Source organism: Enhydra lutris, unplaced genomic scaffold (genome assembly GCF_002288905.1).
Source record: "Enhydra lutris kenyoni isolate GAN:26980312 unplaced genomic scaffold, ASM228890v2 scaffoldscaffold13, whole genome shotgun sequence".
NCBI lineage: Eukaryota > Metazoa > Chordata > Mammalia > Carnivora > Mustelidae > Enhydra > Enhydra lutris.
The window spans coordinates 3,887,959-3,905,516 of record NW_019154097.1 but is presented as its reverse complement, the minus strand read 5'-3'; the positions used below and the strand labels follow the sequence as shown (position 1 = coordinate 3,905,516).

The window sequence follows — 17,558 nt, the reverse complement described above, 5'->3', positions numbered from 1 at the left end:
TTTCAGTTTGAGAAGATGAAAAACTTTTGTAGATGGATGGTGGTGATGTATGGATAACAATGTGAATATACTGAATGCCACTGAACTGTATACTTCAGAATGGTTAAAATTTCTCCAAAGAAGACATCCAGATGGCCAAAAGACACATGAAAAGATGCTCAACATCACTCACCATCAGGGAAATGCAAACCAAAACCACAATGAGACACTGCCTCACACCTGTCAGAATGGCTAAAATCAACAACACAAGAAACAAGTGTTGACAAGGATGTGGAGAAAAAGGAACCCCCTCTGCACTACTGGAGAGAATGCAAACTGGTGCAACCACTAAGGAAAACAGCATGGCGTTTCCTCAAAAAATTAAAAATAGAACTACCCTATGATCCAGTAATTGTACTACTGGGTATTTCCCCCCACCCCCAGAAAAAAGCAAAAACACTAATTTGAAGGGATGCATGCATTCCTATGTTTACTGCAGCATTATTTACAGTAGCCAAACTATGGAAGCAGCATAAGTGTCCATCGATAGATGAATGGACAAAGAAGACATGTGTGTGTGTGTGTGTGTGTGTGTGAGTGTGTGTGTGTGTGTGTGTGTGTGTGTATAAAATACAGAATATATATATTACAGGATATTATTCAGTCATAAAAAAGAATGAAATCTTGTCATTTACAACAACAAGGATAGAGCTAGAGAATATAACACTAAGCAAAATAAGTCAGTCAGAGAAAGACAAATATCATATGATGTCAATCACATGTGGAAGTTAAGAAATGAAACAAATAAGCAAAGGGGGAAGAAAGAGAGACAAACTAAGAAACAGACTTTTTTTTTTTTTTTTTAAGAGAGTGGGGAGGGGCAGAGGGAGAGGAAGAGAGAGAATCCTAAGCCTACTCCATGTCTAGCATGGGGCCTCACACAGGGCTCAATCTCATCACCACCTGAGCCCAAATATGAGTTGGATGCTTAACTGAGTGAACCACCCAGGAACCCCCAGACTCTTAACAAGGGAGAACAAACTTATGGTTACCAGAATGGAGGTGGGTGAGGGAATGGGGGAAATAGGAAATGGGAATTCAAAAGTATAATTATGATGAAAAAATGATTTTAAAAAGAATGGTTAGAATGGTAGACTTTATGTTATACATATGTCACCACAATTAGAAAAAAAGAGAGAGTTAATGTGGTACAGGAGGTTCTGCTATGTGTTGTACTTTTTTGTTAGAATCTACCCACCCCCATCCCACTCTCATCTCCATTCCTGGCCATCACTCTTAGAGCCATGTTGATATCTGGCCACTCAAAATAATATGTTCATTTTCCATGACAGATTCTTTGACAGGTACTATAATATTGTATGCCAGTGTCTGAGTGGGTGTTTTCTGGGTAACCCAAACACTGATCAATCAGACTACCTTCACAGAGCTTGCCCTTACCCTAATGTGTCATGAGCCACCCCAGTCAAGTGACTTTTAATAGGGTGCTCAATCATTGTGTATGAGTAACAGAAGAGAAGGGTGAGTTATTGTCCTAAGTTTGCAGAGAGAAAATTAGAATGCATAAGCCTTCCCATGAACTAGGGTTGCCAGATTTAGCAAACAAAAATACAGGACACCCTGTTGTTTATCTGAAATTCAAATTTAACTTGGCATCTTGTATTTTACCTGGCAACACTATGAAGTACTAGAAGTTGAAAAGAAAATCAATAAAATAACCCAGAGTGTTCAGGGCTCCCTGAGGTCCTACTTGATAGGGAGTCTAGACAGGTTAAAGTAAAAAAGCTCCTTAAAAATTGGTTCCACTTCCCCCACCAAAAAAACATATTGATCTCCACATGCAATGCTCATGTGGACTCCATCTCAGGAGCCCCTCCCTGGTTTGGGTATCTATGGTCCAGGACTTACTTTATAAAGACAGATCAGAGGGTGAAGAAAAAAAAAAAAAGTGAAGAAGGATAAATCAAAGCTAGAAATGGGTGAGAACATACTCAGCTTCCCGTTAGGCTGGCCTGGCCTGGAAAAGCGACTTTCAGCACTTAAAATCAGGGGAAATCAGATTTTGACCTGGCTCGAAGTGGAAGAGAAACAAAAGTGGTTAGTATCCTATGGCACTTATAGCAGGAGGGGCACAGGTAACAGAATACAGGAATAGTGGTGGGATCTCTCTTCCTTCCACAAAGCCATACCACTGCCTCCTAAGAAACTCCAATCATTATTTGTACTTACTAATACTCTGAACCCCAGAGTTAAAACAAGGCCACTACTGGTCAAGCAACTACTTGTCAGCTTATCAGCGCCTACAGCTTCCCAGCCATTATTTCATGACTGCAGTATCACCTACTTCCCCACAGAACCTGGGCTAAAACAGGTCTCTGAACCCTGTCCCACCTTCAGGAATCTGAATCTGTTCAGGTTATCCTCCTAAGAATCAACAAAAACAGATTTCAGGCTATTCTTTGAGAACGCATCTTTAAAAAGGTTCACATTCTCGTTTATTACTGACACTGTTCACATAGTGGTAATCCCTGTCTGACTCTGGTCTACTGAGCTATAAATGGCTCAATATGGCCTGATCATACTACAGCAGTATTTAGGAATCTTTGATATCTATCACAGTAGGCCTGCCTGGGAGGTCTACCACTCCAGTCTCTGAGGGGTGTGGGTGGGGGTATCCAGGAGCTAAAGAGTAAAATCAATGAGGACTTTTATTCCTCAACCTGTCCTGAACACTAGCTGACTGGCTACACTGAGTCAGTGTTAAAGGCTGTGGCTGACCTCCAGAATTCTTCCCCAGAGGGAGCAGTTTGCCTCTAGGGCAAGAGGAGCAGGTCACTTGGGCAAAGCTCTTTCAAGATTATCTGGGCAGCCTCTAAGGCACTTACCAATAAGAATTTCTGCAGCACCCCCGCCCCCTTTTTAGAACATTAGTGGAAAACAGCTGATACGTAGAAGGTCCTACCTGAATGAAGTCAGATGTGTGAATTATAAGACTGAACATATTCCGTTGTTGGCTTGCCACATGAGCATCACAAGTAACCCTCCAGATACACCCCCCCCATGTTAACTAGAGACACCTTTCCCACCAAAGCACTCTGCCTTACACCTTCTACATTGGGGTCATCCATTCATTTATCCACCCGTCAAATATTACTGGGTGCAAACATGTCAGGTACTGGAGCTGGGGCGCTGGAGATACAAAAGAATACTGTATGTTCTTTGCCCCCAGGGCAGTCCCCTGGCGTCTGCTGGGCCAGCCCGACGGTCCCAAACCAGCTCCGGGCACGGGATCACCGTGCCCTTCGCAGCAGGTAAATGCATGGGTGGGAAACCGGCAAAATGTCAGGCCAAACGTTTTCCTAAGGTGAGAGCGAGAGAAAGATCTTAGCCTGACTCAGGCAGATACCAACTCCGGAACCAGGGGCCAAAGGGGCAGAGGGCACCGACGGCCTGGCTGGGACTGGCTGTGCGGAAGCCCCCGCCACGGTCACGGGGCTGGCTGCTGGGCCGCTGCGCTCTCTCAGGGCCCGCAAAGGAGATGTGGATACAACGATACAGCTGGGCGCGAGTCAGCTGAGGGGTGTCACCGCAGGGACAGTCTGAGGAGACGGTTGGGCTGGATCTGAGGTGACGCCCAAAGGGATGTTTGGTCCTTGGTGCTTGAGGGTTCAGCGGATGGTAGAACTGTAAGGTCAGGAGGAGGTCGGTCCAGAGGGTGGGAGCGGACCGGGAGGGTGGGGATGAAGGGCCACCTACAGGGTTGAGGGGAAGGGCGGGGGCACGGAGGGCTTTCTCCTAAGGGATCCTTTGGAACGTGAGAGCAGTGGGTCTTCCGGACCCCGCCAACCCCAAAGAGGCGTCCCTACCTCGTTTCTCGCCTCAGCGTGAGCCTACCGTGCCGGCGGCGAGGGTGCTGGCGGCGGCTGCGGCGCCGGCGGCCGCGTCTCGCGCCCTCCTGGGGTAGTGCTGCAGCTGGGACAGGCCGGCGCCCCCCTCCTCTCCGGCCGGGTTGGTAATGTCCGGGCCCCCCTGCAGCCGCGGAGCCGATGGTCCGATCTGGCTTTCCCTCCAGCCGCCCCTCCGGACGGCGCGTTGGTTCGGTCCTCTGGGCCGGCCGTGCTTGCCCACCTCCCAAGCTGCTCACTGCGATGGGTGCCGCGAGTCACGCGCAGTGCTTTCCGGCGACCGGAGCCGCGAGGCTTCGGCCGCAGCCCCGCCTTCTGCGGCCCCTGCCCCGCCCCTTTGGGGTGGTGCGCCGCAAGCACGGCTGCGGTACCGAGAGCTCAAGGGACGTAGGCGCCGGCCTAGTGGCATTAAAGATAGGTATATATCCGTCCCACCTTCTCGTAAAGCAGCAGTTCTCAACCCTGACACCCCAGCAGAACTTCTTAGGGAAAACAGAAACTCGAAATACAGCAACAAAACCAAGGCTTGACCTCGGCAGAGATGGGCTGAATCAGGATCTCCGGGGTGGGAGTGTAGTGGTCCTTGGGTGGCGCCCAGGTTTTAATATTTTTAAAAGTATTCCGTGCATCACCAGGATTAAGAAGTCCTGGTAAAACCCGGAACTGACAAAGATTTCTCTCTTTTGACCAAAACCTTAGGCTCTTCTGAATTCCCTGCTGGACGAGGCCTGACCTTGGGCTTCCCTGGAGAATCCAATTTGAGCAAGAATACTAATTTAGTGAGAATCCCCCACCTTTGGTATCTGACCACCCTCCATATCTTAACAGCTTGACCTGCCTTTAGCAATAATTATTAAGACCATCTGTGGTTTGAATGTGTCTTTTAGAAATCCACACATTGAAATACTCCCAAACGCTATGGTATTAGTAGGTGGGTGGGGACTTTATGAAGTGATTGCCTCTCGAGGTTGGAGCTCTCGTGAATTGGATTAGTGCTCTTACGGAAGAGATCTCTCAGAGGTCCCAAGTCAAATTCTCCAGGTGAGATTACAAGGGGAAGTCTGCTGCCCAGAAGGGAGCTCTCACCCATCCTTGCTGATGAAGTGGCAGAGCTGGGTTCTTGTCCCAGGAGTGGAAGAATGAATCTCCGGGACAACGGAGAGTGAGTAAATGGATAGAAGTTTATTAAGTGAAGAATCTGAAAAAGTTCTCAAGAGTGAGAGAGGTCCCAACAGGGTTGCCAGGGTTGGTTTTCTATAGAAAGCTAACCGGGGAACTTAAATCCTTTTCAATTAGCAATAATCGCGCCTCGGATAAACCTCATTGGCTACGATACTGCCACTGCGCAAAGCTGGAACTTAAATCCTTTTAACATTCTACTGATATCACCATTGAGCAAGGCCTAGTGATAACACCTTGAAATGGCTTACTTCATTTTTAGGGTCTGGTTATTCTTTGTTGGTCTCAGGTGATTGTCATAAAAAATGACACCCATCCCTCACACCTAGGGCAGGTGATCCAGTTTGTTCCCTTATCTCTGGTTTCCCCACAATTCCACATTTTGGGGATTTCTGTGAGCCTGATCACACAGCCCCCTATCTCTCCCTACCTAGCCCTACCTGTCCCTTACTCACTGGTACTCTGATCTTGGATTTCTAGCCTCCAGCACTGTAATAAATGTTTGTTGCTTATTAAGTGGTATTTCATTATAGCTGCCTGCGCAGACTAAAGACTGCAGTTTTGCATCCACTGCCCCCTACTGTGCTCCTTGGCTAGAAATCCCTGATGAGGGAGCAGAGGGCTAGCTGAAGACAAAGCACAAGTTGACCCCTTGAAACCTCCCCCCACCCCCAACTTCTGGGTGGGACACTTTTGACGTTCTTCAGGGATTTCCCAACTAAATGTTAATACCTTGCTAGAGGGGAAAACAACATTAACTTGACAGTGGCAAGACCCCTGGTATTTTGTAGGTATCTTATAGGTCGGTCCTCTTTAGCATATGAAAGTTCTTTTGAAACCTCCCTTTTCCTTCTGTCCCCCAACCCCTGAATATATAATCAGCCCCTCCCCAAGATCCCGGGACAGCAGCTCTTTCTGCCCACAGGTCCTGTCCTCCTGCTTTAATGAACCACCATTTTGCACCAAAGACATCTCAAGAATTCTTTCTTGGGGGGGCGCCTGGGTGGCTCAGTGGGTTAGGCCGCTGCCTTCGGCTCGGGTCATGATCTCAGGGTCCTGGGATCGAGTCCCACATCGGGCTCTCTGCTCAGCAAGAAGCCTGCTTCCTCCTCTCTCTCTCTCTCTGCTTGCCTCTCCATCTACTTGTGATCTCTCTCTGTCAAATAAATAAATAAAATCTTTAAAAAAAAAAAAAAGCTTTCTTGGTCGTTGGGTCAGGACTTCAGCCCACCGAACCTCACCTATATTCCAAAACCCCATCAATCCCCACTGTCCTTGAGGGTGTTTGAGTTGAGCTAAATCTCTAGAGCACTATAAGACCCCATTGCAGTGGTCCCATACCAATTGTGATGCCCCTTAAGGTCTACTTTACCATCTTTAACAAGTGTCATGAAAATTTTTTTCTTCAAGAGAATGCATGCTCTTCTCATGGCAGGCCGGATGTATGGGGACATTGGGAATTCTGCTGTCTCCTTCCACCCAAAGTGGCGGGGGGCGGGGGGCTGAGGCAGGCAGTCATTCAGTAGATAGTTACTAGAAGTTCACTGGTTTCCATGCCCCATGGAAGAGTTAGAGACTAAGACACTACCACTCAGAGTTGTTAGGTCAAAGTCAAGGAAGCAGCTAAATGTCATGCTGTGTAATGCATCCTCAGGCTTCACAGAAGTGGTGTGAGCTGAGTTTTGAAGAATGAGTGAGAGGTAAAGGGTTGGGCATCAGCATGTACAAAGGAACAGAGGGGCAAAATAACTGGTATGATTGAAATGTGGGGTACCATGGAGAGAGCACAGCAGAGATGGTCTGGCATGTGATGAAGAGCCGCCTATGATATACTAAAGAGTCGGGGCTCATCCTGTAAGCAGTGGAAAGACACGGAAGGGCTTTATGCAGTGGGAGGAATGACAAATCACATTTGAATTTTAGAAATAAAATTCTGGGGTGAAGTGGAGAGGGCTAGGACTACCAGTAGGGAGATTAATGAAAAGCTATATGCTTGTACAGTTAAAGTGGTCCAGGGTAGGGACTTAACCCAAACTAGGCCAATTAGAATCTCTTCCCTAAGATTATTATCCCTTGTAATTGGGGGAGAACTACACCCTTACTCATGGCTAGGCTTACAATGGAAATCTGAGAGTTGTGACTATCTTTTACTTGCTAAATGGCCTAAGTAGCAAAGAAAACCAGTTTGCTGAGAAGGATCAATCTGTTGCAAAGAGAGGAGCCAAGTCTAGACACAAAGAGACTACTCCCCAACTTCTTGGGTGACCTTCTAGCAGTGGGTTCTCTTCTGAGGGTCAGCTTGATTCCTGCCTTGGGCTCATGGCACATCTTTCTGTCCTTTCATATAGTCTCATTTTTGTCTTCAGCAAGCTTAGGTTACTTCCTGTTATTTATGTTAAGGAATAATTTTTTTAAAGATTTTATTTATTTATTTGACGGAGAGAGAGAGTGATCACAAGTAGGCAGAGAGGCAGGCAGAGAGAGAGGAAGGAGGAAGCAGGCTCCCTGCTGAGCAGAGCCAGATGGGGGCTTGATCCCAAGAGCCTGAGATCATGACCTGAGCCTAGGCAGAGGCTTAACCCACTGAGCCATCCAGGCGCCCTTGTTAAGGAATAATTTTTAAAAAGGTAAAATCGTGAGTCTTATACAAACATAAACACATATTAAAACTCACTAATTAATGAGGGGGCCAGTAAGATACTAAAACTGGTTCAGATGAGGATTTGACTTTCATAAATGTGTATTTTCTACCAGGCAAAATTAATTTGCATCATCAGGAGCAGGAATCATTTGCTTTGTCATGGCCAGAAACATTTTGCATTATTACCAGTACTCAAAAAGACTTGCACTTTAGAAATCTCACTCTAGTAGGAGCGTGGATATTGAAATAGAAGAAGGTAAAGAGACCAGTTAGGAGACTAGTAATTCTGACGAGGAGTGAGAAGCTCTAAATTAGAGCAGTGGCTGAGGGGTTAGAATAGAGGAGATAGATTTAGGTTATAGAATACGACTTAAAATGGAGGCCCCACTGCCTGAAAACATGTGACCTTTTAGCTACTGTCCTCATCACTGACTTAGTTTCTCAGAGTTCTAATTCTAATTTCTAGAGAGACAGAAACTACAGTGTGTTATATATCCACTCTTGGCCAGTTGTGTCTAGGGATAGTGGAGTCAACTGGCACCAAGCATGACCACCTAAATTCACCCCTTCATCAGGAGCTGTGTGTTAAGTGTCAGTAATCTATGAATTTAGTACCCTGATTATCAGAGAAGAAGCCACTGAGTAAATCCACAGGATCATTTGATAAACCAGTGTTTGCATCTTTGGTAGCCAAACCATGAAGTCCTTTGATTCCACCTTCAAAATATATCCTTTATTCAACCACTTATTTCTCCACTGCTTCTATCCTAGTCCAAGACACCACCATGCCATGTCTAGACAACTATAATTGCCTCCTAGTCTTCCTGATGTTACTTTGCACCCCTATTGTCCATAGAATAGCCTGAGTAATCTTTCAAGCTGGCTTTTTTAAAGTCCTCCAGTGTTTCCCAACGTATCTATCTAAATGTCCTTCTCTTTGCTCACCATGTTTTGTCTGCATTGGCTTCATTTTGATACACACAAAGCTTGCTCCTATCTTAGGGACTTTTAACTAGCTATTTACTTTGCCTTCAAGGCCTTTACATCAGGTTTTTGAAAGGCTAGATCCTTCTAGTCATTTAGGTCTCATTTCACATGCTACTTTCCTCACAGAAAGGGCTTTTCTGACTATAAATTATAAAGTAGCTCCCCTCTTCCTCTTCACAGTCCCTCATTGTTAAAGTATCTTCATAGTACTTATTATCAGAATGATCTTGTCTGTTATTGTCTCTCCTACTATAATGTAAGATCCATGACAGTAGAACTACCTTCTTGATTTTTGGCTTTCACTGTATCTCCACATCTAGAACAGTACTCAGATTATGGCAGATGCTCAAGAAATATCTGTTGTATGGATAGATGAATGTGATCAGAGAGACAGTGGGAGAGCAGGAGAGAGGGAGACAGGGAGAGAGAGAAGCTGGAACCTTGAAAGAATGGGATTTGTGGGATAGGGATGACTATAAAATTATTTTGTCTTCCACTCTTTAAACCCACTCATGAATTTTCTGGTCATTTTTCAGGTAGCAACCAGTACTTACCAATTTGTTTTACTTTAATAATTAAAATGTTCAGATGATGAAATAGTTTTTTAAACTTCAGACTTTAAAATTACGTTTTTTTTCCTGTCTCTGAGCTTGGCCCTACTATAGATGCCCATGTTTATTTGGGAGAAGTTGTGAAGATGAGTAGATGTCTGTTTTTTCTCCCTTCCCCCACTTGCTAACCTTCTTTCTTCAGAGTTTGAGCAGGGTGGAGGGGGAAGAGATGAGGAAGGTTTTTTCCTTGACTAATGCTACCACAAACTAGTTTTAGTGCTTGGCGGGTGTCTAAAACTGACTCTTTCTCAAGGAGCCCTTTTGTAGGTTCTTCAGACAGACCCTCTCTATTGGTGGAGATATTTCTCCTATACCTACTTTAACGTTAGTTACTTTAACGTGGGTGAATTCAGCTCTAGTTGGTCACTTATGACTCCTTTACAAATCTCAAAGAATTAGGGGTTCCTGGGTGGCTCAATTGGTTGAGGGTCAGAGTATTGGTTTCTGCTCAGGTCATGATCTTAGGATCATGGGATTGTTGCACTCCACATCAGGGGGGTAGTCTGCCTCTCTCCCTCTGCCCATCCCCCTGCTTGTACTTAACTCTCCCTCTAAAATAAATACATGAATCTTTAAAAAAAAAACCCCAAAACTCTAAGAATTAAAAAGCAACTTTATTGAAGTATAATTTACATACAATAAAATTCACAGATACTAAGTGTACAGTTTGATGAGTTTTGACAAATATATACACCCATGTAAACACTTCCAAAATCTAGATACAGCAAATTTACCTCATGCCCCTTCACAGGCAATCAATCCCACCCTCCGGTGACCTTTTATCTAATCAGAAATCTCTAAGCATTTGACAGCAGATCTATTGCTTCCTTCTGCTGAGATCTCCTCAGCTTTTCAGATGCTCTCTCTGACAGAATAAAGAAACTAGCTAACTAGGTCTGTTAGATGGCCCATAAGTAGGTGGTCTATGGGGAGTTTCCATTCATCCCTTTGTCCTGAAAAACACAGTGTAGGGAGTGTAGGCCAATCTCACTGCAGCCACCAGCAGCCACCGCTTCTAGCTCTGCCATAAAACAGATAGCTGATTGTTCTCCTGCTTTTTAGATTTTCCAGGTATGAGTTAGGTGTGCATTCTCTGTATCCCCCAAACACATTTATCATATCAGCCTCTCCAAATAATTTCCTTAAAAACCCTCCCAACTTGAACTGAACTGAGGGTAGACTCAAAGCCCACTAGCAATTCTCTCCATAGATCCCTTATCAATGACTGAATCTCTGGACCTTTTCTCAAGGTGGGTGAGGTGATTAAAAATTGCACATAAAAATTGTTTTTCACACTCCCTTTTCCAAGTCTTGCATGGCCATCTCACCCCTCAGTGTGCAATATGGCATGTGCTATCTTGGATCCTCAGCAGAGATGGAGACTCATATCTCCCAAGATGCACATAAACCACTGGGAGAGGATGCTGATTGTTCAGGAACATTGGAGGATAATTTAGGTCCAAATTATTTTCTTACAAATGCCTTATAAGGGAGACCAGACCATGAGTGGCCATGTTTCATAAAAAGAGACCCCTAAAGTATAACTAAGCACTAGATACCAAAGGATAAGATTCATTTTGAAAGGACGGGGTAAGGGGTTCCTGGGTGGCTCAGCTTGTGGGGCGACTGCCTTTAGCTCAGGTCATGATCCTGGAGTTCCAGGATCAAGTCCTACCTCCGGCTCCCTGCTCAGCAGGGAGTCTGCTTCTCCCTCTGACCTCTCCCCTCTCATGTTCTCTCTCTCATTCTCTCTCTCTCAAATAAATAAATAAAAATAAAATCTAAAAAAAAAAAAGGACAGGGTAAGAGGCAAGTTTAGGACAAATGAAAAGTAGGAAATTTTATTAATTTACTCATTCACTAAAAAATATTAACAATCTAAATGCTAATACAATAATGGAACAAAGTTCTTGTCCTCAAGGAGAGCACCATGGCCTAGTAGAGAAGACAGAGAAGTAAATCACAACTAAAATAGGCATGGGAGTGATAATACATTCAAATCTTGGGAATTGAAAATAAGAGAAATGTACGAGGTGGTCTAATATAAGGAAGGTCTGGTGCAAGGAAGAGGTACCCAACTCAGAATAGGAGGCTGGGTGTCAGTGAAGGCTCCCAGAGGAAGTGACCAAAGCTGAGAGTGAAGAGCAGTTAGACATTCACTAGACTAGGGAGAGAAGTTTATTTTAAGAGGAGAGAATACAAAGATCCAAAGCATAGAGGTTTCTGAAGACGATGGAAACTTTGTGAGGAGTTACAAATAGTTTGATATGGCAGAAATGAGAATATATGCAACAGAAAGTAGTGACAAAGCGGGAGAAGTGGAAGCACCCAGGTAGGAAAGCTACAATGAGTCATTAAAGGATTTTAAACTGGTAAATGACAAGACCTCATTTGTATTTTGAAAGATCATTCTCTGCGGTATGGATAAAGGATTGGAAAGAAGTAGAGTCAGAGGCAGGGAGACCAAAGAGGCAGAGGTTCTCTAATCTAGACAAGAAATGATGAAAGTAATGGGGCTGGGGATGAATAGTAAGGGAGAGATTTGAAGACATTTCTAGCATAGAGTATATGTAACTTGGTAAAGAATGGACAGGATTGGGCGCCTGGGTGGTTCAGTGGGTTAAAGCCTCTGCCTTTGGCTCCAGTCATGATCCCAAGGTCCTGGAATCGAGCCCCACATGGGGCTCTCTGCTCAGCGGGGAGCCTGCTTCCCTCCCACCCCACCTGCCTCTGCCTACTTGTGATCTCTGTCAAATAAATAAATAAAATCTAAAAAAAAAAAAAAAAGAATGGACAGGATTAGAAGAAGGAAAGGGAGGAGTCCAGAAAGGCCTTAGGTTTCTGATTTGAGCCAGTGGGTGGTGATGCTGTTCAGGAAAGAAGAAAACCAGGCAGAGAAGCACATATGTTTCATTTGTTCATTCTTTGACAGACATTTATTGAAGTCCTATTATATGCTGTGAATAGACAAGTATATCAATGATTCCAATGCCCTGTGATAAAGTGTCACTGAGAGAGTTATTAACAGGGAAGCAAGTAAATACATAGGACAGGTATATAAGTCACACTGAGGGAATTCGGGGAAGCTTTTGGAAGAGACTGCCTAACCTGATCTTTCAAAAAAAAAAAAAAAATCAGGTGCCTGGGTGGCTAAGTGGGTTAAGCCCCTGCCTTTGGCTCAGGTCATGATCTCAGGTTCCTGGGATCGAGTCCCACATTGGGCTCTCTGCTCGGCAGGGAGCCTGCTTCCCCCTCTCTCCCTCTGCCTGCCTCTCTGCCTACTTGTGATCTCTCTCTGTCAAATAAGTAAATAAAATCTTAAAAAAAAAATTGAGAGGTGCCTGGATGGCTCAGTGGGTTAAAGCCTCTGCCTTTGACTCAGGTCATGATCCCAGGGTTCTGGGATTGAGCCCCGCATCGGGCTCTCTGCTCAGCAAGGAGCCTGCTTCCCCCTCTCTCCCTCTGCCTGCCTCTCTGCCTACTTGTGATCTCTGTCAAATAAATAAATTTTTGAAAATCTTTAAAAAAAATTGAGGGGAAATGCACATAACATACAATTCACCATTTCAAAGTACACAATTCAGTGGCATTTAGTACGTTCATAATGGTTTTCAACCATCACCTCTATCTAGTTCCAACTATTGTTTTGAAGGGTGCCTAGGACTTTGCTACACGAAGAAGGGAGTGAGGGAAAACATTTTAGGATATGAGAATAACATGTTTGATGACATGAAGACCAGATGTGGCATGGCTGGAGTGAATACAGATGGGGGAGTAGTAGAAGGCAAGGCTAGAGAGGGCCCAATAATAAAATGTCCAAATTTTAACTTTATCTAGAAGGCACAGAAAGCCACTAAGGGGTACAAAGTCGGGGTTTGACATGATCAAGTTTGCTATTTATTTATTTATTTAAAGATTTTATTTATTTATTTGACAGACAGAGATCACAAGTAGGCAGAGAGGCAGGCAGAGAGAGAGAGAGAGAGAGAGGAAGGGAAGCAGGCTCCCTGCTGAGCAGAGAGTCAGCGGCCACAGGGCTGGATCCCAGGACTCTGGGATCAGGACCTGAGCCAAAGGCAGAGGCTTTAACCCACTGAGCCACGCAGGCGCCCATCAAGTTTGGTATTTATAAATATTACTCTGGAAGTAGTATTGGTGGGATGCTTTAGATAGGGGAAAACAAGGAATGTGAGTTGGGAGACTTTATGCAATAATTCAGATGAAAGATGATCGAAGTCTGAACAAGAGTAGTAATGATGGAGGGAACTGAAAACAAGACATAATAAAGAGGCAAAGTTTACATTTCTTTTTTTTTTTAAAGATTTTATTTATTTATTTGACATAGAGAGACACAGCCAGAGAAGGAACACAAGCAAGGTGAGTGGGAGAGGGAGAAGCAGGCTTCCCACTGAGTGGGGAGCCTGACATGGGGCTTGATCACAGGATCCTGGATCATGACCTGAGCTGAAGGCAGATGCTTAACGATTGAGCCATCCTGGCACCCCAGAGTTTACATTTCTTGATGACCTATTAATAGACATCAGACTAGAGGAGGAGTGTGGAATGATTTCCATCACTGCCTTGGGTGACTGGAATCATGGTGGCAGCATCCTGGGTGAAGTTTTGGGGGAAAATGATTAATACATGTTGGTGGACTGAGTGTGAATTTCCTAGGATTCAACTAAATGAAGGATTTCAGAATCAGTTTAATAAATGGATCTGGTTCTAAGAAAGATCTAAGATAGTTTAGAATCTTCTTTCTGTTGATAAACGAAGTCTGGATGAAGTCACTCAACCTAGTACTAAGGTGTGTAAAGGGGATAAAGCTCCGTGGTCAAAGGATGTGGTCATATTGAGGTCAAGATAGAGTTTAGCAACAAAGGACAGAAAAGTGAAATGGAACTGCAAAAGGAGAGAAAGGGGGTGGATAGGGCAGTGGGGCCAATGATACTGCTTGGATGTTACTGTCACTGGTATCCAACAGATCATACACATCTCTCCACTCCAAAATAAGCAATTTATTACTCCATAAACTTCTCAGAAACAATTTCCCAAGTACATACAATTTCTTCTCAAAGTAATTTTATGGAATGAAGACAAATGTTCATCAATTGTGGCTTATACCCCCTCAAGAAAGGATTTTTAAACATCCCCAGCAGTCTCCTTCTCCCAGTTCTGAAGCCTGAAAAGGTGTCAGTTCTTGGGTAAAAGGGGTCAAAGAGAGGGGAAGAAGGTGAAATCTTGAGCTGTCTTATCAAGGCAGGAACCAGCTCCCCACCCCACCCCCCTTTTTTTTCTCTTTGGTCCATAAACTCTCCTTCAGCTTTTTATGACCAACTTCTCATAGCTGCTTCCTCCTTTTGAGACCCAGGGCTAGCAAAAGACTTACCCTGAATTCCCCAGATGAACCTGAGAAAGGTATCTGGTGAGATATACTTGTGTGGAGCCCTGGCAATGTTTACAGTTGCTCTGGGTATGGGAAACAGGACCCAAAGTAAGATTCTTAGGAGATATATATGTATCTATCTATCTATATTTTTCCCCTTTCTTATGTTGCCCCTCTTCACTCACCACTTCCATAGTTGCTTGTGTGGATTAAAACTTGGAAGGGTTGGTGGAAGGGAAGCCTGACGTCACTTTTTCTTGAACCGCTGCAACTCTGACAGATATCTGGAGGTCCTTTCTTTAGCTTTCCTTGCCTTACCTGGCCACAACCTTCTAGGGAATGAAGAGGCTGAGCCCCTAGAGTGAGAGCAGAATGGCAGGTTTATGCTAGTTTCCCTGGGGCTCTAATCCATCCTTACTAATTTGTGTGGATACAAGGGAGGAAGAGCAATGACTGATTCCTTTGGGATTTCCCTAAGGGCCTTTACTTTTTAAAAGGAAAGCTGTTTTTCTTGAATACCTTGTCCTTCATTGTTTTGCCTGAAGTGATGAGGGCCCCAAAGCCCTGTTTGTGGGAGAATGCATAGGCAGAACGTCGAGGCCTTGTGTGTCTCAGTTTGGTCTGGGTAGGGGGTAGCAGTGGATGTCTTGTCCAAAGATGAATTCTGTTCATAATCTATAGTCAGAGCATGGAGGACAGGGTTTTTATCCACCGAGGCAAAGGCAGAGAGGACCATGAATTATATCTGGGTAGATTCCTTGTTCCACTCACCTTGTCCACGTCGGCAGGCCAGAACAATGGTTTGAGAAATCGGTACCCAATCACAGGCAAAATACAGAGAACCACGCTGAGGATAATAATCAGCCACATTTGTGGCAGGTTCAGAGTGTTCCTGGCCACACCTGTAAACAATGAGGTGCAGGAGGGAGGCTGAACCAGAGCCTAGAGGAAGGGGACTGTCAGCCAGAACTTAGATAACTCTCCATTCCAAAAAAGGAAGTTACTGGTTTGGAGACCATTAAATTTCCTAATAATATAAATGCAGAAGAATTACAGTGAGGTCCTTTGGAAAGCCAAAGTCACTGTGAATTCACATGCCTTCATCTCCCTCTAAAGAGAGTGGGGGCAGGATATAGGAATCCTGGAACACTGGCCTGGACACAAAAATGGGATACAGGTTTTTGGAGAGGAAAAATGAGTGGCTTGATGAGAGGTGAGAAGCAGCTACATCTATTATCTACTCTCACTGTATTTTGTTCCCATCAAAGTAGAATGAAAGGTAGGGAAACTAATATGGGAGACAATAAGGCAGTACACCACAGTATAAAGGATACTGGACTGGGAAGCAGGAGAGCTAGATTTGAGTAATTTAATTTTTAAAAACCTTTAGTCTCTAAAATGGTGCTAATAATTCTTGCCATTTCTACCTCATAGGATCTTGCAAAGATTAAGTTAGATAAGAAATTTGAAAATATCTTAGAAAATCTAATAGGGTAAAGTATTCCCCTGGCTAGATTTTGAGTCCTTCTGGGGCAGAGGCCATGTCTTATTCCTATCTATATCCACTAAGCCTAGTACATAGTAATGCCTGGTCAGTGAACCTTTATTAAACAAATATACTTTGTTCACACTTCCCAACCCTACCCTCCACCTACTTGCCACACACTGAGTGAGCATAGCCTTACCTAGGAATTGGAAGACGTTGGGGAACATTAGGCACAAGCCATCACTGTACAGGAGGAATAAGATGCAAAAGTAGAAACCCAGGCTACCCCAGGTGAAGATGTGGCTTATCAACGTCCAGTAGGTTGTGTCCAGGGCAATCTGAAAAGCACTCTTTTATGTGCAATACTGTACAACCTGGGACATATCAGCCACCTCCCTTCTCCAGTCCATAGTGGAGGATATCCCTTCCCACTTTCCCTCCCTCCTTCTTTCCCTTTCTTCCAGACAGGCTCCCCACCCACTCCTCCTCCACCACCCCTTCCTCTCCTCCCCCAGCCACACCTGCACTGTGACCACGCAGAGCAAAGCAGTCTGCACTATCAGGGAGAAGGACTGGTAGTCAGAGATCTCTTTCCCATCACTGTCCATTGAGTTGTGAATGGTCCTCATAGGGATAAAGAACAGCACGAAGGAACTATAGATCCCACGCACTAAACACTTCACAAACTCCTTCTTGTTGAAATAGAGGTTGTGCTGGCCTGGGTCATACAGCTCTGGGAAGCGTAGACTCCATGTTTCATTCACGTCCTGGAAGTACCAGAGGGTAAGGAGGAAAGTTCAGGGTCTCTCTATAGAAGTTCCCATCTCCATCGGAGTAGAAGTTTCTCCCCTCACTGCATCTGCTGACAGCCTGCCTAGGAACTTCCTCATGGATTACTTGAGAAGTGGAACCAGAGAACAGAGCAGTGACCATAAACCCTTCCTGAAGTCCTACACTCTAGAAAAGGATCTAGGCGGTGGAAGAAAGCTAGGAGAAGGTCAAGGTGGTGGTAAGGACCTGGAAGCAGTTAGGAGAGGGGAGATGGGGAGTAACTAGGGTTGGGGGTAGCTGGAAGGGAGGATGGGAGCTTAGGATGGGGGGCAGTTGGTACATGAGGCCCGAATTTTAAGTGTTCCTTTAGTTGAGTAATTTTTGTGTCAAAAGCCAATAAAAGGAGAGGGGGAAGCCAATGGGGACCAGCTAGTCACATGGAGGTATCCATGTTCTGTAATGCTCTTCCCATTTCCATAGCTAATGGTGAACTCAGGTGACAGTATTCTCTGTGTGAATGCCACTGGATCATCTTCATCTCCTAAACCAGAAACTTTGGATAACAAAGCTTGCAGCTTGTTTTTGAGAGGTTGTG

General features: G+C 44.6%; 2 protein-coding genes across 4 annotated transcripts in view; both read right to left on the bottom strand.

Annotated features, from left to right (window-relative positions):
- The window catches only part of LOC111146315 (RUN and SH3 domain containing 2), a 68,801-nt gene extending 64,881 nt beyond the window's left edge, over window positions 1-3,920 (bottom strand). For 2 of the 3 annotated variants that reach the window (XM_022501818.1, XM_022501821.1), the window contains exon 1: window positions 3,864-3,920. The gene's annotated coding sequence lies outside the window, so the exon portion shown is untranslated. The remainder of the gene's footprint in view (window positions 1-3,863) is intronic. The other variant, XM_022501819.1, reaches the window with a different exon arrangement.
- Window positions 3,382-17,558, bottom strand: part of LOC111146012 (phospholipid-transporting ATPase FetA-like) — an 83,724-nt gene continuing 69,547 nt past the window's right edge. The window contains exons 25-31 of the mRNA XM_022501375.1: window positions 16,714-16,959; window positions 16,392-16,530; window positions 15,478-15,608; window positions 15,226-15,381; window positions 5,814-5,817; window positions 3,892-4,264; window positions 3,382-3,619 (exon numbers count right to left, since the gene is read on the bottom strand). Of these exons, the coding sequence (XP_022357083.1) occupies window positions 3,382-3,619; window positions 3,892-4,264; window positions 5,814-5,817; window positions 15,226-15,381; window positions 15,478-15,608; window positions 16,392-16,530; window positions 16,714-16,959 (1,287 nt within the window). The remainder of the gene's footprint in view (window positions 3,620-3,891; window positions 4,265-5,813; window positions 5,818-15,225; window positions 15,382-15,477; window positions 15,609-16,391; window positions 16,531-16,713; window positions 16,960-17,558) is intronic.